Source organism: Pelecanus crispus, chromosome 1 (genome assembly GCF_030463565.1).
Source record: "Pelecanus crispus isolate bPelCri1 chromosome 1, bPelCri1.pri, whole genome shotgun sequence".
Lineage (NCBI taxonomy): Eukaryota > Metazoa > Chordata > Aves > Pelecaniformes > Pelecanidae > Pelecanus > Pelecanus crispus.
In genome coordinates this window covers 68,233,419-68,260,480 of record NC_134643.1, presented here as the reverse complement: position 1 = coordinate 68,260,480, position 27,062 = coordinate 68,233,419, and the positions used below count along the sequence as shown (strand labels likewise).

General features: G+C 40.1%; 1 protein-coding gene across 7 annotated transcripts in view; it reads left to right on the top strand.

The window, feature by feature from the left end:
- The window catches only part of BICD1 (BICD cargo adaptor 1), a 202,878-nt gene that overhangs the window by 100,999 nt on the left and 74,817 nt on the right, over positions 1-27,062 (top strand). For all 7 annotated transcript variants that reach the window (XM_075712268.1, XM_075712302.1, XM_075712288.1 and 4 more), the window contains exon 2: positions 3,408-3,620. In XM_075712268.1, the coding sequence (XP_075568383.1) occupies positions 3,408-3,620 (213 nt within the window). The remainder of the gene's footprint in view (positions 1-3,407; positions 3,621-27,062) is intronic.

The following is a 27,062-nucleotide window of genomic DNA, read 5'->3' as shown; positions in this document are numbered from 1 at the left end:
TATTTTCCCATATACAATGCCATAAGATATGTTCAGCAAACCAGTTTGTATCTGACTCTTGACCCAAACACAAGTGAACTTTCTTTAGCCTTCAGTCCAGGTTGCCACCTTCTCATGTTTTGACCTTCATCTGCCATCTCTTTCTTCCACACCTGATGCCAATGCCAGCTGCATCCAGCTCACACATATAAATGCCTGCGTTTGTGCCAAACGTTCCTACAGTTCGTATCTCATCCGTTACAGGCCCTTACCAACGTGAATTTCCCAGCTCCTGGGAACCTTCTGACTCTTTCTCATCCAACATGTTCAGGAGGTAATTATGAAGGCTGAAGTGGGCTGTTCCAGCTCTCCCAGCCTCCAGCCCATTTGTGCCGCTGGCTGAGCATGGGTGTTTGTGCGAAGTGGTGGCGTGAGGCCTCTTGTCACATCCAGGCCTGGAAACTGGTGGTTGTTGGAAGACTGTTGTGCCTGTTATAAAGTTAATTTACTTGAAAAGTTTTTCACTACAGGGATGGCTTCACTGAAATAAGTGTGCACAGTTAATTGAAATATCTATATCATAGCAAGGTTATAAGGTTTTATAAATAAGTAAATATATTAGGCAAATTACTAAAATATAAAATCAAAGCAGAACAAATATCTGGCTACCAGCTGAAAAATGTTGATGTATGTCTTAGTTTAAAAGTGGTCAATCTCATGGAAGGCCTTAAGCACGTATGTCTGGAAAGTTTAAACTTTTTGGTGTTCTATACAAACTATGAAATACAGAAGCAGGACTTTTTGCCTGCTTTTTAATTAAAAGGCATAGAATCATAGAATCGTTTAGGTTGGAAAAGACCTTTAAGATCATCCAGTCCAACCATTAACTTAGCACTAAGTCCACCACTAAACCATGTCCCTACGCACCACATCTACATGGCTTTTAAATACCTCCAGGGATGGGGACTCAACCACTTCCCTGGACAGCCTGTTCCAGTGCTTGACAACCCTTCTGGTGAAGAAATTTTTCCTAATATCCAATCTGAACTTCCCCTGGTGCAACTTGAGCCCATTTCCTCTTGTCCTATCACTTGTTACTTGGGAAAAGGCACCAACACCCACCTCACTACAACCTCATCTCGTGTTCCTCTCCTTGTTGCATGGATCCGCATAATTTCCATCAATATGGAAAGAGAATGATGTTTCCTTTCTTTCCTTCCCCTGATTTTTAACGTATTGATAGCAGTTTAAGAAAGAAATTGAATACTATAAGATACAGTACTGTTCAAATTTGGTTTCAGAGGAAAAAATGTTTGAATTATTTTCTCTGACATTTTCTGTAGTCACAGGTACAAGGAAATGTTAAGTACACAGTAATTTTCTGTTATGCTATACACTCTCCCCAAAATCTGTATTCATGGTCATTCTCAAGCATCACACATGCTAAAATGCATCCTGAAAGTACATTTGAGGAAAATATAGTATGCACCTGGAAGGCCCTCATCACTATGTACTGGTATTTACACATAGCACTCTAACTATAGTTCTCTGGTAGAGAGCGCTCCAGCTCCCATTTCTGCATGAGCTTCTCCAGCCCTGTCAGTCCTACCTGCTGTTCTGCTGTGTTTTGATTTTTCTCCTGCATACTATGTGGCCTTTACATTTGTCTTGTAGGGTCTTTATTAGACTGGTGCTTTTTACTCAGTCTCAAATTAGGAACAGTGAACCATTGAATATAAGTATGTACAGTAAGATATAATTTATTACCAGTGTTCCTGAAACAGCCTTCTTAGATTCACAGGTATTGTGACTGATTCAGTGCTTAACAGTTTCATTAAATTGAATTTCTTGTTATTTGGAAAATCCTATTCGGCAAGTTGCTGATGCTTGCTATTTCAGTAACTTGCAGTCTTTTGAGAAGACAGCTGGGTTAATACATTATTGAATATTTTTAGAATCCTTTAATGCTGACTTCACAGGATTCTCCAAGTGAAGTAGACTTAAAAGCTAAAAAGTTTTTTAACAGGGTTTTGCTTTGAAGTTTCTAAGGGGCTGCTTCAGTTCTAGTGCCAGTAAAACTTAGAATGTGTTCTGAAAGGCTATAAATAGCAGCAGTAGAACAATGGATTTCATTTGGGAAGTACTTCTTATTGATGGGAAGACAAAGGAGGCCACTGCTTACAGTGGGTACAAATGTATACTCTGCTTTGTTGTTTCATAAGACTGGGCAGAAATCAGGCTTTTGGGGAGAATTTCCAACTGAAAGAACATATATTACCATCATTTATATCTTTCTCTCCTATATTAAAAATCTTGTTTTTTCAAACACACTCTCTTTGAATTAAGATATACGAGAGAGCGTTTGCGTACATTTAGCTAAGCATTCTTAACATTAGAGGTCATCTTTTGGCTTTTTCCAGAATTAGGCCATGTCATTTTCAACCAAATGTCTGTTCTTAAAGGTAATACAAATACAACAGGTTTTGCTTTTATTTTACTTTATATATTATTTTATTACTATTTTTATTTTATTTTTATTTATATTTTATTTTGTGTTATTGCATTCTTTTTTATGTTATTGCATTATTGCAAGTTTTCCCCCTCTGTCTTCCACAGCTAAATGATATCTCCATTACTTCTACTATTGTGGCTTGTACTTTGCTTTCTTCCAGATTACTTTAGAGCTGTCCAAAATAACATCAGAAATTGACTCTGAGAAATAGTGCCTTATTAAACTGATTAAGCTAGTAACAAGAAGAGGAAGAGAATCACTGAAAATACCTATTTAGAAACTTCTTGAATACTTAAATATTGTTTCTTTTCAGTAGAAGTAGAAAACACTGAGTACAAATTAAATGAAGGGCTGTCAAACTCTGTGTTTAGCTTACCAGCAGTGTAGATGGCCACTGCCTGATACTCAGCATATTTACCATTCTTTCAAGTTATGGGAAGCTTTCTTCCATACCATGAAGTCAGTTCCTATAATAAAAGGATGTTGAAAATAGAAAACAATTTAAAAGAACAACAATTTGTCGGCTATTTACTCTCTTTAACACAAAAAAACCCACACATTTTTTTTGCAGAACTAGAGAAGAAAGGAATTATCAGCTGGCCTCATGCAGGAGAGTTAAATACTGGCACTAATTAATGGCTAGTTAGCAGCGCACCATCTTGATCTCAGTGGAGGTCGCCTGGATAGGGGCCATAAATCCATACTGCAAATGAGAACAGCTTCAAGATGCTTCATTTCAGCTAAATGAGATGGTGGCCCTCAGCTGCTAGGAAGCTGCTAAGGCAGTATTTATTAGGTCAGAGTTTGGGACTCACAGATCTATTTCATTCCCGCTGGCTATGCAGCTGCTCGTTATTGTTGATAATTTTCCTAGGGCTTCAGTAGTTTTATATTGTGCGTTGTTTTCCTCTTGCAGGCATTTGGACAGTCCTTCTCAATTCACCGCAAAGTGGCTGAAGATGGTGAAACACGTGAAGAGACGCTCCTCCAGGAGTCTGCATCAAAGGAAGCTTATTATCTCGGGAAGATTTTGGAGATGCAGAATGAGCTGAAGCAGAGCAGGGCAGTGATCACCAATGTTCAGGCAGAGAATGAGAGACTCACTGCTATTGTCCAAGACTTGAAAGAGGTAAATGGGGGTGTGCATGGAGCAGGGGGCTGAATTTTTTTGGAGTATCATGGATAGCATGGCTCAGAGTCATGAAAATACTATAAGAAGTAAAAATGTTCACCTACCAGTCTGTGATCATCCAGAAAACACCTGGCCTGAGAGGGCTGTGATTTGGAAAGGAAAAAATGTAACTTTTTTTTGGTTTTTAAAAAAACAACAAAACCCCCTACAAATATAATAAAACCCAATTCAGAAAGCTGTAATTTCCCAAGTACTCTTAGTATTTTGCGTTGTATTTTATAACACCTACACATAAGTGAATTTTACATAAACACATTTTCTGCACACTCCTGATATTTATGCAGCTCCTCTCTTTCTCACCATTCACACAATTTCCAGTATTCTGGATTGGCTAGGATTAGATAAAGCTTTCACCAGATCTCTTCTCCTGCAGAGCAAAATTAAAATGCATGAACATGTTTAGAAAATGGGCAACAGTAAGGAAGCCAAATATAGTTATTGGCCACGTGGGACAAATTTCAATGGAGAAATTAGTAGCATTTAATAATTTGATTTTTTTCCTTGATATCTGTATTGTCCCAAATAAGGCTCGTTTACCTGGTGTGCAATAAGACAATCTTCACACACTGACACAAGATACTGTTTATTCACAAAGTTGTGCAAGTTTGGGTGCTAGGTGGCTTTCCACAAAGCTAGCGCACCGAATCGAGTTAGCATCTCTTTATACACATTCATTCCTTTCAGTACTTAAAGGGGGCCTATAGGAAGGATGGGGATGATCTTTTTAGCAAGGCCTGTTGTGACAGGACAAGGGGTAATAGTTTTAAACTAAAGAAGAATAGATTTAGACTAGATATAAGGAAGAAATTTTTTACAATGAGGGTGGTAAAGCACTGGGAGAGGTTGCCCAGAGAGGTGGTGGAGGCCCCATCCCTGGCAACATTCAAGGTGAGGTTGGACGGGGCTCTGAGCAACCTGATCTGGTTAAAGCTGTCCCTGCTCCCTGCAGGGGGGTTGGGCTAGATGGCCTCTGAAGGTCCCTTCCAATCCAAAGCATTCTGAGTCTATGATTCTATGATTCTATTACCATATTTAATTCTGTAATACATATGCAGTGTTATGATTGGTTAAAATCTCTTTGCCTAGTATGTAAATTAGTGAGCATGCTCAGTTGTCCTTTAGTTACACCTCGGATGTAATTGTAGTAAGGGGGTCATGAGTTGGTGGTTGCAATCTCCCTCTGCCGGAACTACCTTTCCCCTAGTTTCCTTCTTGGCAGATGCTGAAGCAACTTTTCATGTTTTACTGATCAAGTCAGTAATACATCACCTAGACTTCTGCTCTCAGACGATCTGTTAACTAAACAAAAGCACATTGTATAACTTAGTTGGGGTAGGGCTTTACAATGGATCTCTATAGCAGCATCAGTTTTGGACAACAATTCCCCCCTTTGAGACTTGTCAAAGTTTAGTTCTTCGACAAGTCTCATTTCCATTTCGTATAACTAATACATGGGATTGAGATACCTGTCTAGTAATTAACGCTTTTCCCTCTAATATCCTAAGTGCAATTCATTTAGGATGGGAAAGTGTTAATTTTAAGGGTTCTGTTTCTATAGAAGTCCACTGTTTCTGTTCCAGAGATGGTGTTTTCTTGACTCTCGTATAATGAATCCAGGAGTCCACTCCGTCTACCTTTACTGCAGTATTAGTCTTGAGTAAGACTGTATACGGTCCCTTCCACTTCTCCTTTAGTGGTTCATCTTTCCAAACTTGAAGGTATACTCTGTCTCCTGATCTGAAGAAATGCACTGGAGTATCTAATGGAACTGTCGCTCTCACCCTCAGATATCTGTGCAGTGAGGAGAGAGTTCTAGCTATAGATAAAATATAGTCAGTAAGTATTTTATTACCCATTACATGCATTTGATTAGCTTTGCTTTCTCAGTCAAATTTGCCAAATAGGGGCTGCCGTACAATATTTCAAAAGGGCTTACTCCTTCTTTAGCTCAAGGAGTAATACAAATATACATCAAACCTATGGGTAGAATCTCTACCCACCTCGAATCAAATGTGTTTCCTGACATAGTTTTGCTATCTGTCTTTTTAATGTTTGTTTCATTCTTTCCACTTTCCCACTTGATTGAGATCTCCATGGGTTTTGTAAATCCCACTGTATCTGAAGATACTTTGCAACTTCCCTTACTGTTTCTGCTATAAAATGGGGAGCCCTATCTGAGGAGATGTTTTCAGGAACCCTAAATCTCCGTATTATTTCTTTCAACAAGTTTTTAATTACTTCTCTAGCCTTGTTGGTACAGCTTCAGGCCAAGCTTCAGGAAAACTTCAGGAAAAGCTTCAGGAAGGCTTCAGGCCACCCTGAAAAAGTATCCACCAATACCAAAAGATACTTATATCCATTACTTTTAGGTAATTCAGAAAAATCAATTTGCCAGCGTACTCCAGGGAGGTGTCCCCATTTTACCTCTCTAGGTGGAAGCTTCTTTTCTATTTTAGGATTATTTCTGCAACAAATTTGGCACTGTTTAACAAGTTCTTCTGCCTATTGTTTTATTCTGGGTCCAATTGCATACCTGTTAACACTTGAGACTGATGCATCTTCTCCCATGTGGGTGTCCCTAGGAGTTCGTTGCAATAACTCCCTCGTGACTGGGGCCGTCACTATACACTGTTCATTCCATGTTACCCACCATCCATCCTGTGTTTTATTGCAATTCAGAAGCTTAGCTAACTTATCCTCTTTTTCCGTATACCTAGGAGCTTCCAAATTCAAGTTCATGGTCAGGATTAAAGCGCCCATTACTTTGCCAAAGGATACTCTTTTTGCTACTTGGTCAGCCTTGCGATTTCCTTTAATCATGTCAGTTTGTCCAAGTTGGTGTGCTTTACAGTGGATGACTGCCACTTCCTTAGGCAAATTGACTGCTGTTGACAACCTTAATATCTCAGATCTGTATTTTACGGGAGTTTCTTGAGAGGACAGCAGTCCGCTCTCTTTCCATATAGTTCCATGAGCATGTACTACTCCAAAAGCATGTTTAGAATCAATGTAAACATTCACTTGTTTTCCTTGGGACAATTCCAAAGCCCTAATAAGAGCAATTAGCTCTGCTTTTTGTGCAGAAGTATTTGCTGGAAGTGGGTTAGCCTCCACTTCCTCCTCTAAAGTCACTACTGCATATTCAGCTTTTCATTCTCCTTTCAAAAGAAAACTGCTGCCATCTATAAACAGAATCCAGTCTGGACTTTCCAGAGGAGTATCTTTTAGATCCGGTCTACTGGAATATACCTGTTCAATAGTCTGTAAACAATTATGGGTTAAGTTTTCATCACTAGAGATGGGCAACCATGTCACAGGATTCAAGGCTGTAAAATTTTTAGCATCATATCATCCTGTTCAGTTAACACAGCCTGGTATCATACTATTCTGCTAGGGGATAACCAATTATGTCCTTTTTGCTCCAAAACAATTAACACTGCGTGCGGGACAAACTCAGTGATTCTTTGTCCCAGGTTTAGTTTACGGGCTTCTTGAATTGGCAATACCGCAGCAGCCACTGCTCGAAGACATGCAGGCCATCCTTTGCTGACCGCATCCAACTGTTTAGAGAAGTAAGCAACTGGCCTCTTCCAGTCTCCTAGTGTTTGAGTTAAGATTCCCAAGGCTACATGCATTTTTTCATACACATACAAAGTGAATGGTTTAGTCAAATTTCATAATCCCAGGGCTGGCGCTTTCATCAAAGTTGTCTTGATATCATCAAACCCCTTCAAACATTCGGGGGTCCATTGCAAGACTTCTCCTGGCACTTTCAAAGCCTCATACAACAGTTTTGTCATCAATCCAAAGTTCAGTATACAAAGCCTGCACCAGCCCGCCAGATCCAGAAATCCTCTTAATCCTCTTTTTGACTGGGGATGGGCAATTTGACGTATGCCCTCCTTTCCTTCAGTCCCCAATTTCCTTTCCCATTGAGAGGTTTCTAATCCCAAATAAGTGACAGTCTTTTGCACTATTTGTGCTTTCTTTTGTGACACCTGGTATCCAGCCAATCCCCCAAAATTTAATAAACTTATGGTCGCCATTTTACATCGTAGTTCAGTATCTTCCCAAAAGTATGTCATCCACATATTGCAAAAAAGTGACATAAGGATTCTTACCTTGCCAGTGTTCTAATTCCTTGGCAAGTACAGTATCATACAAAGTAGGGGTATTTTAGACTCCTTGCAGCAGTACAGTCCAGCAAAGTTGTGTCTTTCGTCCCATTGTTGGACTTTTCCATTCAAAGGCAAGTAACTTCTGGCTTTCAGTCTCCAATGGGATACAAAAGAAAGCATCCTCTAAATCTAACACAGTAAAATATATGTTAGTTTCTGAAATGGAGGATAACCGACTGTACAGATTAGGTACCACAGGATGCACATCAAGTACAATTTGATTAATTGCTCTCAAGTCTTGAACTAACTGATATTCTTGTGATCAAGGTTTTTTTACAGGTAATATTGGAGTATTATACTCCAATTGACATTCTTGCAAAAGTCCATATTGCAAGAAATTGTCTATCAATGGTTCTAGTCCTAATCTTGCTTCCAATTTCATGGGATACTGTTTCCTTCTTAGCAGCTTAGCGTTGGGTTTTAGTTCCACTTTTATGGGTGTGGCTGCTTTTGCTTTTCCTGGTATCTTGGTGGCTCATACCATAGGAGTGACAGCATCTAAAATCTCTTCTGGTACTTTAAGCTCTCACCCATTTTCATTCTGTAATGGACATAACTGAACTTCCCAGGCATTATTTTTTTGGAATGTTTACTTGAATTGTATTTTTGGAAAAGGGTATTTGTGCCTCTAATTTATGCAATAAATCTTGACCTAAGACAGGTACCAGGCATTCACACATGTACAGAAATTCATGTGTTAAAATTTGATCTCCAATTTTGCATTCCATTGGCTGTAGGAAGCATGTCACCTCCTGCTTTCCCATGACCCCAACAACAGGCATAGAAAATTTACTTAAAGGTCCCTTACAGCTGTTTACTACAGAATAAGTGGCTCCTGTATTAACTAAACATTCTATAATCTCATTCCCCAGCTGAACTGGAACCAGGGGATCTGCTGGGGAAATGGTTAAATTCACCCCCGGTCCCCTTCATTCAGTCCTAAGTCCCCATTATTACAAATCTGTGTCTGGCACTTGACCCCGTCCCTTTTTTTTGGGGGACATTCATTTTTCCAGTGTCCTCCTTCTCTACAATATGCACATTAATTTATCCCAGCAGGGCTATCGTTTAAAGGCCAGGGTTCATATCCTTGGCCCCTTCCTCTTCTTGCTATTCCTCTATAGCCCCTTCCTCCCTCTCTTTGAGAGGCACTTACTATTGCAGCAGCTAACAAGCTAGCTTGCATCTTTCTATCTTTTTGTTTTTCCTTCTGTTTTTCTCTTTTTTCCACTTCCTCTCTATTATTATACACCTTATAAGCAATACTTATTCGCTGTGCAATAGTCATATCCTCCACACTATCCACCTTCTGTAACTTTTTCCGAATATCTGGTACTGATTGCCCAATAAAACATTTATTAAACATCATTCTGTTACTGTCCTCAGGATTCAAATCCGTCCATCTCCCAGCTGCTTCACATAACCTTTCATAGAATGCTGAGGGATTTTCATAATTTTCTTGTTTTACCCCATGTAACTTAGAAAGATTTTTCTGTTTAGGAACCCCATACCATATCCCATACAGGATCAATTGTTAATATTGTTTAATCATTGCTCTCCCCACGCTGGTATTGGGGTCCCAATCTGGTTCCCTTTTTGGCATAAATCAAGTCAGATCATTCCTCGCATTCTGTCTCTCATTTTCCTCATTTGCTTTTTCCAATACCAGTCGTTTCTCTTCTAGAGTGAAAATAGTATTCAACAGTGTTTGTACATCTCCCCAGGTAGGATTATGATTTAATAGAATTGTTTGTCCTAAGCTATGCATCTTTTCAGGGTTATCCCTCTATCATCCTTCTGACTCCTTCCAGTTCAATAAATCCGAAGTAGTAAACGGTACATGCACAAACACAGGCATCCCCTTTGGTCCTACTGCCTGTCTCAGGGGAGCTGGCTGTTGTTGGGACCTCATTCTCCCCAATACCAGACTGAAAGTACCTGATTCCTGAGAAGTCTCCTGTCTCCGTTCCATATAACCACTGCCATCACTGCTGCTATTGCTATCTAATCCAAATTCCCTTTCCTTGGGTTTTACTACCAATAATTGCACGTCTTCCTCCTCTTCATTTTTCCTATGACACCCTCTTCCAATATCACAAGCAGAGCAACATCTTTGCCTATGTTTTTTTCTGTACACTTTCAGCTAATACAAGAATACTGTTCACATCATCCCTTAATTTACATTTCTTTCTAGCATTATGATCATTTCACAACATGAAAAACAAATCAGCATATGGAACTTCATCCCACTTATCCATCCTCCAACAAAAGAACATTAATTGCAAAATAGTGTTGTAATGCAATGTTCCATTTTCAGGCCATTTTTCTCCATCCTCTAACTTATACCTTGGCCACTACTGACTACAATACTTTTTCAACTTTTCTTTGGTCAGTGGATCCCCATCAATTTTTCCCCAGTGTTTCAGGATGCATCCTAAAGGAGAACAAGGGGGCACATCTGTAGAGGAGCTAGATCCCATATTATTTCCTAAGAAATTGCTTTATCCAGAACTTCATACACTCAGCCTCTGTTAGCATCTGTGTGTATGAAGTGTCCTACTGCAGTGGTTCTTCCATGGAGCGACTTATGCGGAGGTATTCAGACTCAAATTCAAATACAAATACCAAGTACCAGATACAAATACCAAATATCCAGAATACCAGAATTCAGATTGCTCCTCTATCAGAATTTCCCCCTTTTTTACAGTATCTCGATTTAGCATTGCACCTTTGTGTCGCTTACCGCCCAGCAAGGAGATGAGCTGATGGAGTCCCCAAAAAACTATTCGGTGCATGCTGGAGTCCAATGGGTCCAGCACTCCCTGCTGGCTGCAGCAAGTCAATCCAGGCAAGGCTTTTTCCCAGACAACAGTTTTGGCGACCCAGGTGGGACCACGCTGAAAAAACCTTGCCCGGATCAACTTGTGCCTGTAAGGAGTGGATGTTTATCAAAACCTTTTGCCTCTTTGGCTTGTCCCACTGCTGTGAGTCACTGTGCAGCACTGCTGATCTATTCATTGGTCTCTAGTCTCTTTCCTTGGGTGTAGGCTGTTTTTGCAATGTGGGTGTCTGAGAAGTTGCACATGAGTCTGCTGTGATCTTGATGGCCTGTTCATCAAAGTGCCTTCAATGCACACTTTCATGCCTTTGCCGTTTCTTCTAGTGCTTTCACACACACATTCATACCTTATTCATAGCGGTCTTACTGTTTCTCTTACAAACCTGTACAGATTCAGTTTTCTAAGCAGAGCAACTACTTGCAGGGGATGGCAGCACTTGGAAGTAACCCCACATCTTTCCTGCTTTCCCCAGAAATTCTTGGACTTAGGCGCTCTCCCCACTGTCCAGCTGCTGGATGAGATCTTTCCTAGGTGATCCTGGAAAATGCTTCTTTCATGTGAATTTAACAAATTAACAAAAATTATCATGTTTTCTGTAGCTGAGTGGAATGGCATCCTCTTGACCTACAGAACCCCCTGGGAGAGGGTCTCCCTGGGACTGGATCCTTTACTCCCATTGAACATTCTTATTTAATGGTTGCACTGGACTTGCCCATGATACAAGTCAGGTTTCAGTAAGAAGTAAATATATGCTATTTATTCACAAGCTCCAAGTAAAACATGTGATTGTAATTGCTGTTGTGGTGGTTAACAAAAAAAAAAAACAAAAAAAACCCAAACAAAAAAATCAAGTTTCTATCTGCTCATCCTAAAGTCATATCCTGAAAGCTTCTCTGGTAGCAGGCAACCAGCTGCTGACACACCTACCCCTAGCCATTTGGTTAAAGATTGGAGGTGAGCAGAATCTGAATGACCTGGGGTTCAGCCACAGATGAACAACCAAGCTAGAGGATACACGTTTGTCTTTGTACTCGATTCATTCCTCTGGGGTCTGCTTCGGATTCCTTCAAGTGCAAATCTTCCTTCAATTTTCTATCATGATTATTGATCTGTAAGTTATTCAAGAGGCAGTTTCAGTACCTGTCTTCCCTAGAATATTGATTGTCCTCATTTCTTTGGAGATAATAGTAACCCCTAGTGTGAGACCAGCTGCAATTATTTCCTGCTCTAATGCTAAATAGAAACAAGCCCTAGTAGCTCATTAAAGTGCAAGAAAAGAATTTACTTGAATAAAAACAAGGCTGATAACTGTTTGTTATTATTAACAGATGTTATTATTAACAGATGGTGTTGGACTCTGAGCATAAAGTCCTTGACTATGCTGAACTTTTATATCGTAGAAATACAATCAATGTATTTAAACATAAATGGGATTAGTGCAGTCAGTTCATTACCAAGCTTACACCAGACACTATTATGATTAATTACTTGAATATGATAAGAGATAGAGGGTGACTGACACCTACCTCGGGCTCTTAGGGATCTTGCCACACTGAATTACACTGGTATTGCACCTTGTGCTCGAAGGAGTCTCACCCTTGTACCCAGCTCAGTATACCTTCCTTGGTCCAAACATATAAATCCTAAGGCTGCGATGTCCAAGTGCCTGCAGAAATGAGATGCCCTTCTGCTGTAAGTGTTTATGAACTTTGTCTGCTTGGTTCTGAGTACTGCTGATAGGAAAAGGCAGACAATAGCTTACTCCAAATCTTGACAACCACTAAGGCAAAAAAATGCCATTTTTTAATGAAATGCCTGGTACATTTTGGGGTAAAGACAGTCATTAGAAGCTGCCACAGGTAGATTGCTACAATGAGGAAGTAATTTGTCTCTTTAACCAGTATATTTGAAAATCTACTTAGAGAAAGAAATGGAAGAAAAAAAGTTGGTCTTTATGTGAGCAGCTGTACTGAGTGATGTAAAGATAGATTCTAGATGTATGTTACTTGGCTGCATCCTGACTCTTCCCCTCCCTGCTTCACCTCCCCCAAGAGAATATGCTTTATAGTTATTTTTTAAACCTTACTAAGATATCTTGTAAGCCAACCCAAAAAATAATCTCTCTTTTCAGATTCAGACTTAATATAAAGGGTTTGAAAACCTGCTTTGTGGTTCTGGAAATAGCATTTTTGCATAGATGACAGAAATTTATGGCACTTTATTTGCGCACTCAGTCCCTTATGATACTGAAGACTGATTGTTAGCTTTTCAAAAAGTGACCTGTGTTATTGGTACCACACCCCTAAATAACACAGTCAGTACTCCTCCATTCTCTAGTCTGTTGTGGGAGTTCCCTTGTGAATAGGTTCTGCTTTCTGAATTTGCACAGAAATCCATAGTCATATGAATGTGTATGAGCGTTTTGTGAACCATCAGAATACTCTCGCATGAATGCTGATGGCTTTTAGGAAGCTTGGGAATTCCGTAGCCCCAGAGTTTAAAAATTCATGCCTTTTTGCAAGTATCTGCCATATAGTCACAGCTGATGTCTGCAGGGCAGCTTGACCTGGATCCCTCTTGCTGTAAAACGGAATGTATCAGGCTCAGGTCTCTGGAGATTATGCATCTCAGCCTGAGAAAGGAAGCAAACCAATTTCAATGCTCATCACTAGAAAAAGACATATTTTTGAAGAACTTGTTTGAAGCATTTGTTTCACCCTGATGGTGAAGGATGAACCAGGAATCTCTGTACACAGGTGGCTTTCTAGATTCATGTTAAAATGATCAAAAGAGTAAAACACCAGCAGCATTATTTTTGATGTAATAAAAATCCCTAGAGTTTTGGATAGGAATATTATTAACTGTCATCTAACTAAATAAAATATGCATTTTTGGAAAGCAGGTAGTGCTTTTCATTCTTTTCTCCCATTGAGACCTCAGACAGGGGACATAGAATGTTATTTGGAGAGTCTTAAAACTGCTATAATCTGAAACAGAAAACACACTGATTTTTAGAAGTGAGGCCAGAGAAATCATTTTGAGCAGAGACAAGATTTTGTGTATGTTATGAATCACACAGTTTATGGTAGGTGGCCTCTCTGTGTGGAGACATCAGTATGGTTATTGGCTCATTTAACCTTTTCTAACTGCCTGACTTTATAATAAATATTAAAGAAAATTGTTAAAAAAAAACCCAATCTTTTCTCATTTGCTAATTCTCTAGTATTTGTTTTTTCCTATTTAAAAACACTGTGTTTACTTACAGTTGGGAGATGAGTGACTGGTTCTTCCATTTGTGCCATTGAAAAATCTTTCCTTACGGTAACCATAAGCACTTTACGGATCGATAAAGGAGATGAAATCACCACTCTGAGAAGTTGATAACTGACAGAGGTGGTTATGCACACAGAAATGATCCAGCTCCAAAGCTGGAGCAGAAAGTTCTTGTGAGGAGATCATAGTCCTCCTTCATGAGGAGGCTGAATGCCTTGGAGCTGGGCATCTGACCCCAAAGAGGTGGCAATTGAGGGGAAAAAACATGAAGTAAAGAGGGGAAGCAGGTGAAGCTGTAGAAAATGGGAGATGAAAGATGATAGTATGGTGTGAATTTTGACTAGGATTAGGAATTGTGCGAGGTGGGTAGATGAATGCTTTTGTGCCTGAAAAGCCTGGCAGGTATGGGTCAGTTCTTTCTTCCCAACAAGACTAGTGAAAAGAAGGAGGAGTAACAGAAGAAGTCTGTGCTACTAAATGTCACTGCAGCAGCTGCTAGGCTTGCAGAAAGAAATCGGCACCTGGGTACCTGCAGTCTAGGAGATGACAGATGAACAGGGAGGTTGATGCGATGGCAATGTTAATGGACCATGGCAACAGCACACACCTGGGCTTCTGGAGGGCAGAAGTAGGGATGAGGGCACTGGAAAACTGAGTGAGGAGAAAAATATAAATTGCTGAGGCATTATGTGCTGAAACCATGTGAAAAAAAAAAATCTAGGATAAAATTTTGCAGCCCCACTGCCCTTGAAATCAATAGCTAAAATTCTGTGCACTTCAGCTGTAGAAAGACCTTGTACTTTGTGCTAATGAGGAAACACATGGGTGTGATAGCTTGGACTCTTATTGAGGGGAACCTATGTATGATGCAATGTGTGAGCATTGTGCTGGGTAAATAATTAGAAGTTTTACTGTTAGCTATGGCCATTTCAGAAATGTAACCTCATGCTAAGTGGCCAGATCTGCATTCTGAAAATACATGAGAATACATGAGAAATGGAAAAAATTTACAGGCATTGTGTTCAAGTTGACTATTACCTTAAAAAAAAAAAAAAAAAAAGAAAAAGAATTGGTATTTTTATACTAAATATGCCTTCAAAAATTTCCTAATCAGCTATTTCCTATTTAGAAATTATACTTTCTCAGTCTGAAGAGTTAGGCTTTATTCTGAATTGTCAAAAATGAGAGGAAAAACTTAAAACTTTAAATGTGAACACATATCTAGCTAATACCCACACCAATTTCAGGTTCTTGTTTTGTTGCGCTAGGGTTAGACTATAATGGGATTTAGGTACACAACACTTCCTATTTAATGTAGGGTGTAGTTAAGTCCAAAACTGAGATCCTTAACACATCCAGTTGTCATCTATTCCTGGAGACTCCTGCAGTCATTAGGTGCCTAAGTTTCTACCTGTAAAATTTTCTGCCCACCTAATGGTCTGTTTCTAGACATGTTCAGGAACACCTCTGATTGGGACTGAGGTCTTTTACTACACTGTTGCTGGATATTGAGCACTGCTGTAGGTGCTACTGGTATCCTCCAGCAGATGTTTCCCTAGCTGACCTCATCACCTAGTGATGTCCTTCCACTCTCTGGTTCTGTGATTGTGGCAAGGTTTGGGGCTCCAACTTCTTCTCTGCATGAGGGATTATAAATCCACTTCTCCCTCTGAAGAAAGTAGCCTAGCAGTCAGTCGGCAGGATCTTCGTTCCTTCAGATGAAGCTGTTCCACTTTGTTGGGGGATAGGTAGTATTTTGTGGGTCAGGGAGAGCGAGAGTGAGAAAGCTCATAAGAATGACTGTAGCCTAAAGTCTAAGCCACTCAGCTGGGAATTGGGAACTAGTTCTAGTCCCTATTTCAATTAATGTTTAATAAGAAATACTTAAATATTAATCGGGGCAGAGACCAGAAGCCCAGTCTCTCCTCTGTGAGGTGACAGCCCTCAGCAAAGGCTGTCTCCATCCCTCAGAGAGAGTGTGGTCTTCGACCTGGATCTCCCGTGTCCGTGGCTAATGGTTGGACTCCTGAGCTCTTGGAGGGAGGCAGCTCCAGGTTACCGAGTGAGGTAACTTTCTCCGCTCTGCGTTGCAGAAAGATGGAAAAGATAAGTCCGAGAGAGGAATCACTGCTACAAACCATCTACTGCGGGAAGCACCTTTTAGCAGCCTGGCCATAGTGACAAAGCTCTCTTAGGAGTAGTGAACTCTCTTCAGTGTTATTAGCTTGCTTTCCCTCGTAGTTGTTTAATTTTCTTCATGCATAGAATAGGGAACCTGTGGTTGTACTTTGATGATTATCCTAGACAGTTGAAGTGATTTAAGTGACTGTACTGTTGACTGTGACAATGCATGCAGCATCCTTCCATGATCTCGCCTCCTCCCTCGTGACGTGCTGTGCTTCCCAGTGACTACATTGACAGACCTACCCCCTCAATCTACTGAAGAATAGAAATTTCTTTTGGTATTTGCACTGATTAAATAAAGCCTGTGTTACAAATATATTTATCTTCTTACCAACATTATGCTGGTACTTGCAGGAATGGCTTTATTTCTAGAGGGAGAATGAGTAAGGAAATAAATACGGTGAAGTATTCAGTATGGCCGTTGCTAATAGTGTCTTCATCTTAATGTGCTTTCGTTCAAGCACTGCTTTTTGAAAAGAAGCTGTAGGAATGTGATGCCAGAGCAGCCCACAGAGATGACTGTGGGGGTCACAGCTGCCTAGAGGAACAAAGTGCAGCAGAGGAGCCATAGAGAGATGGCAGAACTGTTCCTCCTGTCAGGAGAGCCCTCTCATCACAAGTTAGGATAGTATTAGCATAGTCACTCTAAATGTCTGTATTTACATTCCTTTGTTTTGAAAGTTTCCTTCAACTGGCTAGAACCGGCTCTAAATTAGGCTTAGAATATAAATTTGTTACTTTGCCTACTTGGAGGTGTTTTTCTTTTCTGCCTCCTGTTTTTAGAAAAGCCTGCTGAAGGGAGATTTTCTACCTTGCTGGTGCCTAGCCACCCTCATAATTTTTTCGCTCTGCTTTGCTGACAGTGCTAATGGTTTTTTTTGTCTTGAGAGGTGGAAAAGTTTGCTTGAAAATGTATTGTTTCCTTCTGCTTTCAGGAAAAGTTTTCAGATCGCCCTTAATCCTAATTATTGTATTACAGCGTAATGTTCTAAAATATGGGAAATGTTATTAGATGTTGCTGACCTGCTTCAAATCAAACTCCAGTGTACACTTGTGTCTTATCTGCACCTCTTTAAAAACATGTTAACGGTTTCTCTAAGCAGTTAGGTGTTAATGCTTTTCCTGTGAATGCACTTACTTGCCTGTGCTCTATCTAGCCTGGAGAGAGCTGCAGGGTCTCCGGGCGCTTTAGGCTGAGCAGTGTGGAGAGTGAGCCTGTCCTTGCTCCGAATTCCTGTCCTCTTGATACGGGCTCTGGAAAATCAGCAGTGCATGTTTGTACGTGAAGGCCACCAGTGAAGTGAAGGCCATCATTGGATTGACTGCAAGTGGTGCCCTTCGCTATCGCTGCTGGCCATGCCTTCAACCCTTGTTCTCTTTTTTCTTTCTGACACTTGCACGCACATTTCCATTCATACTGTGTTCATGTCAGTCTCACTATTCCTTGTGCAAGTGCCTACATCTGCTCACTTCAGGCTGATGTGGACCAAGGTGTAATCTCTGTAAAATAGGTCCACTGCAGAGTTTCTCTCAACAGGCAATAAAGGTAGCGTGTGGATGGGTTTGGTGACTGTTGTTGCCACCAGCCACAATGGGAAAAAATAGCAGCAGACCACACTGAAGTGTAAAGCCTAGCTTTGCAGCACGAGGCAGTCTGGAAGGTACAAAACTGTGGAGGTTGTCATCAGTGGGTGTTTGCTGACAAAACTTTTTTACTCCTTTTCACTTGGTTTTTACAGTGTTTTTTTGAGGGTGTTATTTTGTAGAGTTAGATGCTGATGCTTGTTAAATGGTTTTCTCTGCCCTGTGCGTTTACTTTCCCTGTTCACAGAACTTTGCTTCTGAAAAGAAACAAAAAGGCTTGCTTTATGTTTTGGAGACAGAAAAAATAAAGCAAGCTGTGACTTGTAATCCTACCAAACCTGTCCTCATGCTGTGAAAGGGATAGATGTACTAGTAGCCTGATACTGTTTCTCTGTCAGAGAAAGAGCTTTGAGTATAGGCAGCAAGACCTGTCCTGTGTAGACTGCTTCTGAGTACCCTTATTAACAGATAAAGGTTTAATTATAAACCTGCCATTCAACTTCATCTACTACTTAGTTACCACCAAATACTTCCTTGTGGTTCTTGTTTCACGCAAAGGTGGCCATGGTAAGATTCACCCTTTTATTTCCTGAAATATGGTTTATAATCCTAAATTGCTGTAATCCTATAAATGCTCATGCAATGATTGTGTTTCCAAGCTCATACTCCTCATAATCACCAACTGTAATAGAATAGGAAGGTCAACAGTGCAGGATAAATACATTTTGTTGTGGCACTGTTTTCTCAGGGTAATCTTCAGCTCCTTGTTCTGCTGTTCTCGCCCTTGAATATACCTGCAATGTACCAAAAGCAGCTTTGGTTGGTTGTGTTTCCTGTTAATGAGCCTGGAACAATGACTTCAGATGCAAACTTGTGATCCGACACACGCATGACACCGTTTTCTTTGGCAAGGTTCAGGCATTTAGCTCTGCTGTGAATGACAGAGTCAAACAATGGACAGTAGGGAGGTCAAAAAAAGGCCAGGCAGGATAATGGAGCATAAGCAAGGGACTGTTGCATAAATACAGAGTGCCTTATTATAAACACTCAAATTCCCAGCTCCTTCTTTCAGAAAGGGTCCTTTGCAGGGCCTCAAATTGAAAATGAAAGAGGGTGTACTTTCAGCTGCGCTCCGTAATCTCTAGGCAGTAATTAATCAAATCGGGATCTGGCGGTGCTTGTCTTACATAAGATCTGTGAAATAATGACCCCTTATTTGTGCCGAGGTAGTTTCAAAGCCCTTTATGTATCCCCCTGTACAAGGTATTCTGTGAGAACGTGCTGAGGGTAGCTGTGGAGGCCAGAGGTATACCTGTGCTTAAAGAGGAGACAGATTGCATGGAGGATGGGGCCATCAGCGCTGCTTAGACCTGAAGATCCAGACCCAGCACCCAGCTCAGAAAGTTCCTCAACCCCCTTATACAGGGGACTGGGAAGGGTCACCAGGGAAAGCATCACCATGTAACGTCCCAATTTCTCCGGTGTTACCCACCTGTGAGTAGCTGCTGCCAGAGGCAGGGTAGTGGACTAGCAGCTCTCTGAACTGAGAAAATGTTAGTTTTGTGCGGCCTCTACTTTTTAAAAAACACATAACTTGCTGACTTGGTTTTGTTTCTAGATGAGGAAGCCCTCATAAGAACGGCTTGTGCTGACTCACTCTTTTCAGTATTAATTTGCTGGTTAAGAATAACTTGGGGTTTTGCCTATTCAAGTGGTGTGGAGTAAGATGGTTTTTGGCAGTGCTGGGATTAGCTGTGCTGCCAATTTTTAAAGAATCCTTGCAATGTGATCTGGACTCTCAGGAGCAAGAGCCCAGGAGCTGTGCTGACTTGTACCTTGTGACTTCATTCATTTGCCTGGGATTAAGCGGGAAGGGAAGAATACCCTGGGTGCCAGACTTTCTGAAGCTCGAGTCCAAAAGCTTAAGCACTATTCCTGATAAAATAAAGACATAACAAGGAGAAAATTTTGCTGAAAGTCCTCACTGCCTGAGTGCATAAGCAAATAGCGCATGTTTCATTGACATGTGCCACCAATAAAGAATATTAAACAAAGAATGAAAGTAAGTTTGTCGTCCCTGTTCCAATTAATTCCCTTTGATTTTTTTTTAAAATATCCTGAGCAGTTCCAAATTTAAAAAAGAAAAAAAAAAAAGAGTTAAATCTTCTCTGAGAGACTGATGCTGTTCTTTCCAGTCATTCAGTGTTAGAATGTGCCTGGCAATTGTTGAATATTTTATGCCTTGTTGGGATTACAGAGCAGTTATCTTAATGTATTCCTAGTTGTCAGTACACAAGCGGTGCAGATGTATTTCTCTTCTCCTGGGAGTCCCTGTGTTCATTGTAGCTCTGCCTAACTTTACCTTCTGTTGTTGACTTACCCCCTTTCTCTGCATATGGATGCATCACTGCCCATTTTCCTTACCTGTTTCCTCCTGAACTTTTGACATTGCTCATGATTAAGCAGTACAGAACTGATGGCACTAAAGGGTCATTGATACAGAAATGAGATCCACCAAAAAAATGGAAAAACCTAATGATCTCTTCTGGTGCTGTGATTGGTACTTGGACCTTGAGAGAAACTCATGCATGCTGAGCACATGTGGACAATAATTACCAGCCAAGGTACTTGAGCTTCCACATCTGCTTTTATTTGTTGAAAAAACAGATTTATTTTCAGTGTATTTTTTCTTGTCCTTTAATCAATACTCATTTATTTGTAAGGGTTCCTCCTGGGATTTACTAGGTAATTTTGGGAAGTGGGATTTATCTTTTCCTAGGGAAATGTCTTAGATACCAGGGCACAGAGCATTCCTGGTGACCTGACCCCAGAAGTGGATGATTTGTTAGGTGCAATCAGAATGAGACTGAACATGACTCTTCTAATACGTGCCTTTGGATAGTTAGCAACTAGTAAAAATCTCCTTGGCAAAAAAACTTCACCAAGCAAATAAAACGAAAGAAGTCACATAAAACCTATGAAACCCTGAAAAATATAAGAAAGCATCTTTGGGGTTTATATTTTTGTGCTCTGTATGATGGCATCCTCTCATCTGGATTCATTCAGCCTACACTTTAGAAAACTGAAGTCTGCTCTGTGTGGCAATGTGATGCCATCCTTAGGTATGGTCCTCTGTGGAGTAGGCTCTCCTGTTCAATTCCCTCTTCTGCCTCAAAACCCCAAACTCATAACCAGTTTGACACTAGTATGAAATCATTAATAAGTTCTTGGGTCCCATCATCCTTGCTGGTTGTGTTTTCTGCAACAAACTCTGTTCTCAAGGGGAAAAATATAAGAGGAAGATGACAGGAAGGTGAACGGCAAGAAACTCAAATATGTCACCCCTTTTTCTCCCTTTGCCCTTATTACAATATATGAGACAAGCTGGTTATTTTTAGTTTTTCTCAACAGTCAGTGCCAGTCAGCATCCAGGAGTAGGGCAGCGAGTCAGGCAGAGGTCAGACAGTGTTATCACCCTTTCATTGTGATGGTCAAATCCACTTTTAAGCTTCAGGATTGAGAGAAAGGCACTTTTGCTGGCAAATATTTTAGATGTGTACGTGCAGATGCTCATACATAATCGGAGCTTGTCTGCTCTTGTGACGTTATTGTTCCAAAAACCCATCAAATAGGTAGGACTAGATATGAATGCAGTTTTTGTCTTCACTTGTCATTCATTCTGCCTGCATAGCCTTTCTTCTCCTTCTGAAGCACAGTATGTTAGCTCTTTCAGCCAAATGTGCCTTGAAGGCATCATCATAGATACGTGATTTTCACTGCAGTGAAATAGTCAGGATGTCTGATCTGATGCTGGCTGTGAACTATAAATGAAAGATCGCTGTGGCATTACAGTGTCAGCTTCAGAGTGAGATGGGTTAAAAATGGGCCATTTTCCATCAGTCCTGCAAACCTAGTCATGAAAATAGGATGCAAAGGGTATTGCCTGCAACGGCTGTTTGCAAATGCAATACTGTGAGTTTTGGCTAATGATACAGGGTAGTTTACATTTGTTGCTCATATCCCCTCCTGTCTCATTTTCCCAATGGAAGTGGCAACACACCAGCAGTGAAAAGACACCAGTTTCTGGGTCTGTGCTTAGTAGCTGTACCTGATTGAAATGGCAAAATTCTGGCCAATGATGTGGAGAAAGGAAAGTGGTTCTTTCCCAAAGAGCTTCTCACAAGTGGTGTTTCACATGCAGTGACTATCTGCCCCTCTAAAATGAGGCATGCAGAGAGCTCAAGACAGATAAGAAAATCAGGGAAGAAAAAGTAAAAAATCTAACCAATAGGTATAGACAGGGATTGGCTGTCAAGTAACTAGGAATATATTAATTAGAGAAATTGAATATTTTGGCCTATACAAGTCAGCAACAAGGTTCCATAAACTGATTCTGCCTTGGTTTGCTCCAAAAATCTGAGAAAAAAAGGGTGGCCTTGGCTTGTTGTCCAAGACTTCAAACACAATGAGGAAGGAGGATTGAATCCGCAGACCGCTTTGCAAGATGTCAGAAAAGAAGTTCCAATTCACAAAGACAAACATAAATGGTGTCCAAGAAAGCCTATAGGTAGGCTTATTCATGTTACTTTCAGACATGTTCATAGGTGCTTTGTAGAACTGATGCTCACCTTGTTTCAGCAGCAATTCTCATAAGCATTTTACTGTGCAGTAAGCTGTTAAGCAGGTAAGAAATAGCTATAGGTGTAGATTTATGTGATTAGTGTGTTTTTTACATTCATTTTATTGTTGATCTTTGAGACATCATCAGAATATTTTTGTTTTGGAGTCTAGGAGGTAAAGCTGTTTTTTATATAGCTTGGTCTGCCCATGCCCTATAAATATCAGTGATGATTTGAAGTCAGTCCCTTGACAGCTTTCATGTATTAGATTTTTATATTGTTTTATGTTTTTATCCTTTGCAAACGCTTTTAAAAAGCCAGTTATAAATTCTCCATTACCACTTTTCTTGCCCTCTAAAAGTTATGAATGACTCTTCCTCCTAACCTGACTACATAATTTCTTTTCACCAAATTTGTTATGAGATGGAGTTATACACCAGAGCCATAACTCTGTTTTAAAATAAATCACTCTATAGGCTATAAATGAAATTGAACCTTAAATTGCTAATAGATTTAAAAAAAAAAAAACTATTATGTTGTTAGTCCACTTGAAATTGTATTCACATCTTCAAGGGAAAAAAATGATGATAGTGCATATTCTGAAGTTTAAAAAGTGAAAAAGTTTTAGAGCATTAGGAAAGGAAAAAAACAATGTATGTGGGTCTGGAAACTTAAAATAAGAAACTTATAACCCTGCTGGTGTTTCTGTTTAGGAAATCCTCCTCCTTTTAGCATGTTATCAATAGTAATAAACTATTCCTGTACGATTAGCTTTAACACGGGGCAGCTAAACCACCTGCCTCCTGCTGAATTCAGGTTGTTAATCGCCTGGGTGAGCTAAGGACTAGTTTGCAGGAATTCAATGAATATTATTATCTAGCTTCACACTGCAGCAATCAGAAAGGCAAGGCGAACCAACTACCAGATCAGCTTCAGCAACATCTATGTAGATTAATCATTCTTTTATACCCATTTCCTTTGGGGAACCATATTTCCTTTTCAGACCCAATAAATGCGTGTTACAAACTGAAACTCTGAAGTTCACCTAAAACAGTCTACATTTTTGTTCTTAGCTGAACTGAGAAATAGCAGAGATATTGATTCTTTGCATAGTCAGAATAACCAGTGCTACAGCCTCTGTAACTTAGTGTCTTGAGGCAGGAAGAGCCATGATCATCTATTTAAAGGCAGGATAATTAGCAAAAATTTTGTTCTTTGACTAAAACTGGAAAGCTTCTTGCTTCCAAAGGTAGCAAATTTATCAGCGACTGTTTTCAGCTCTGTTGTCATTTCACTAAATATCGTGGCAATAACTGGACTGGAGAGATAATCTTTCTTTCCATCAAGAACCAAATGCAGACTGGATTGTCATTGTGTTTTTCATTTCATGTTGCACTGACCTTTTCCCTGGGGGGCTGTAAGCGAGCCCAGGACAATAAAACCAAAATAGGCTGGTTTCTTTATTATATGCCACTACTTAAGGAAATTTAGCCTTGACTATTTCTTTTCTGCCCACCACTGCAGCAAAATTCTGGTATAAGAATCATACATCTTACAATGTTTGAAATATCAAAGCTTGTCTTATTACTGAAACTTTAAAAAACACAGTCAGTTTTTGTTACATGTATTTAAACATTTTTGTTTAACAGTTTTTTATGCTGGATTTATAAGAAAACTTCCCTCTTAGTTGTGCCTTGAAGTAGTGGAGACAGCTCTAAGCATCGTTCCCATCTGAGGTCTGGAAGGTCAAGTTATTTTTAAAGCTAGTGCTGCAGCTGCAAAACAGTTCAAGCCCTATAATGGTGTCATTCAATGGTGTGGTAAAATGGGTTGTGAAAACAACAGTAAAGTAAAATAAACACATGTCACTTCCTCCACTGAAGCACATAACTCAAGGGCTGTTGGGGTGTGGAGCCATGTGCCTTCATCTTCTCTGGCTTTCTGCTTTCCAACGGCCATCTGTAATCCATTAGAAACCTTCATTATTTCAGCATGATCAGGGTTAACTTCTAAACATGATTTATTACTGCTGCCTGTCACGAATACACAGATGGAACCTGTGTTTTCAGCTACACTGGTCTCCAGCTAGATTCAGATTTTTTTTGCTGTTGCTGTAATTTCCACTTTAAAGTGTGGGGTTTTATTGCACAGACTTATTACCCTATTATTGTTCAAACAAAGGTGGGGAAAAATAATTTAGTCTGAGAAAGGTTGTGTATGAAGTAGACATTTTGCTTTTGGTTGTTCTGGGAACAGCTTTCACGTTCTTCAGAACACAGATTTTTTTAAAAAAAATATTTATTTAATATTTTCCTAGAGTTTTCCTACTTGTCTTTTAGAAAATAACAACAAGCACTGAAGCGCTAATTTGGCCCTTCAGCAAAGTGCAGCTGTAATACGAAGTCTCTCTCTCTCACCTTTCCCTTTCCCCCCATGCTGCAGCTTCTGCTGGTGCGTGTGGAGGTACCCTGTCCTTGCAGTTGGCCAGCTGAACAGCAAGTCCATGCAGTACCAGTACCTTGCATTTTCACATACCTCAGAGTGAAAAAGCTTCACTGAAAAATAAAAATGTCATTTATTTAAAGAACTTCTGTTATGTTGTACAGAATAGATAAAGAATAGACAAATTCTTTTAATAACAGAGATAGTTTACCTAAGGTGAACATTTTTCTATATTTATGTACTTGATTTTTTTCAAGAGAGGCCTCAGACTTCCTTTAAAACAAATTATTTGTCCCATATCATTGTTGCACAGGCCAAGCCACATCCTATCCCTTCTCTTAAATCCAGCCAGATTTAAGATTTAGTTGTACTGGGAGGTTTAAAAGTGATGATGGAGAAAATGTCTGGGTGTGTGCTGAGCTCCCTTGTGCATGGCTGGGCTTTCAGAGGGCACCGACAGCAATAAATGTGGTCTTGGTGGAGGTTTCCCATGCTGCCAGGTAGTTGGCTGGCAGCTAGCGATAGTACTCAGGGCTTATTTGAAGAGGATTTTTCTCCCAGAGGAGACGGATGGATTTCCTGTGGCTCCAGCACGGCTTTCCTGGGAGCGGATAAGCAGGACAGCAGTCAAGTTATGAGGGGATGTGGATATGAAAGAACAACCAAAGCACTAATAGAGCATCTTCCCTGATTGAGATAATGAACATTCAGAGGTTGTTTCTGGGCCTTGCACAAGTGTGCTTGTCTCTGGGTTGATGGGTTGGTAGCCTTTTGTTTGTTTGCCAAGATCACTCTTGTATAAGGTAAGTAGGATTAGCGTTTGTGTTTTGAGAAGGGCTAATAAGGAATAAAAATCCAGAGCAGATACCACCAGTCTGGGTTTTTTCCAGGCAGGAAATAGCTCTTGCAGATCTCACTCACTGTTATTTCTGAGTAAAGGGAGAACTGCAGATATGTCTTCTCTTGTGTACGCAAATATCTTTTCCATGTGTCATCTCCCAGGAGGACTGTATTCCTTTATTACCTGTGCATTATTGACTTTCAGTATATATTGTAGCCTTATATGTTTAATTGTTTTGTGCCTTACTGAGGCCAGACACATGCATTTCAACTATCTTCAGTGTAAAAATAGCCTGAAGGCAAACTCAGGCACGTATTTCATCATCAACTAAATTAAGAAATCCCTTATAAGATTCAGGGAGTGCAGTGGTTATAACCTCCAGCACTGTCCCATCATAGAAAAGTCACCATCCCTCAGCTTTGTGCACTTGTGCTGATTGAAGGACATCAGACATCATAGTTACTGTGAAAAAAAATAATGCAGGATTTGTGCTGGAATAAAGTTCTGCAACACAGAGAACTTTTCCAGCCTTCTTACCCTGCAAAGAGTTACCCTGGGAGGCTTTTTTTCTGTAAGGTACAGACAGCTGGCTACAAGAAGCATCTTTCTTGGTGCCAGATCAGACTTCAGAAGCTCTGTTCCATCATGTGGCCTAATTTGACTTGCTCTTTTCAGTTGCTTATGTGAGGGACAAGTTTCTGAGACCTTAAGTGCTGTGCTTTTTTTGGGTTTTTTTTGCTTTTTTTTTTTTTTTCCCAGAACTGGTCTCATTTAGATATCGAGGCATCAAAGACCTGTTTGTCTGCATCGTATGTTGATAGACCTTAGCTAAAGTTAATCCCTAATGCATCACCATTGACCTCAGCTGAATTAAATCTAGTATATATTTGCCTCATTGTCCACAAATTGCTACTAAAAGTTGCTAAATGTTTCTGATTAAGAATTTGCATATGGGCATGCTAAGTCGGAAGAAAAATAACCCCAGACAAACCCTAAACACAGACTTCACATGGTTCTCTTCCATTCAGTACAACTGAGCTAATTTTCTTGGCCTCAGTGTGCAATGCTGCACTTAAAAACTCATTTTTGAGCTCTAGCTGTTAATGAAAATAGTGATAAAACCAATTCTTTTTCTGAAAAGGGTCTGCTGTGCTCTGTAGACAGGGAAGTACTCCAGTAACTCCTGTAATTAAGACCTTTCTCCTTTGCTTTGGAACATATGGCAGGATGGGATAAAGAAGCAGGAAGAAGGAAGCTTTGTTTCTCACTATCACCAAGGTATTTTTTCCCCTGTGTGCTTCATATGACCGTATAAATTCAAAAGTGCCCAAAACTAAGTGGTTTGCCTTCTGTGGGTAATGGATTGAATCCCTATAAATGCCATCATACATGTTTTGGCTGGGCACACTAATAGTGCT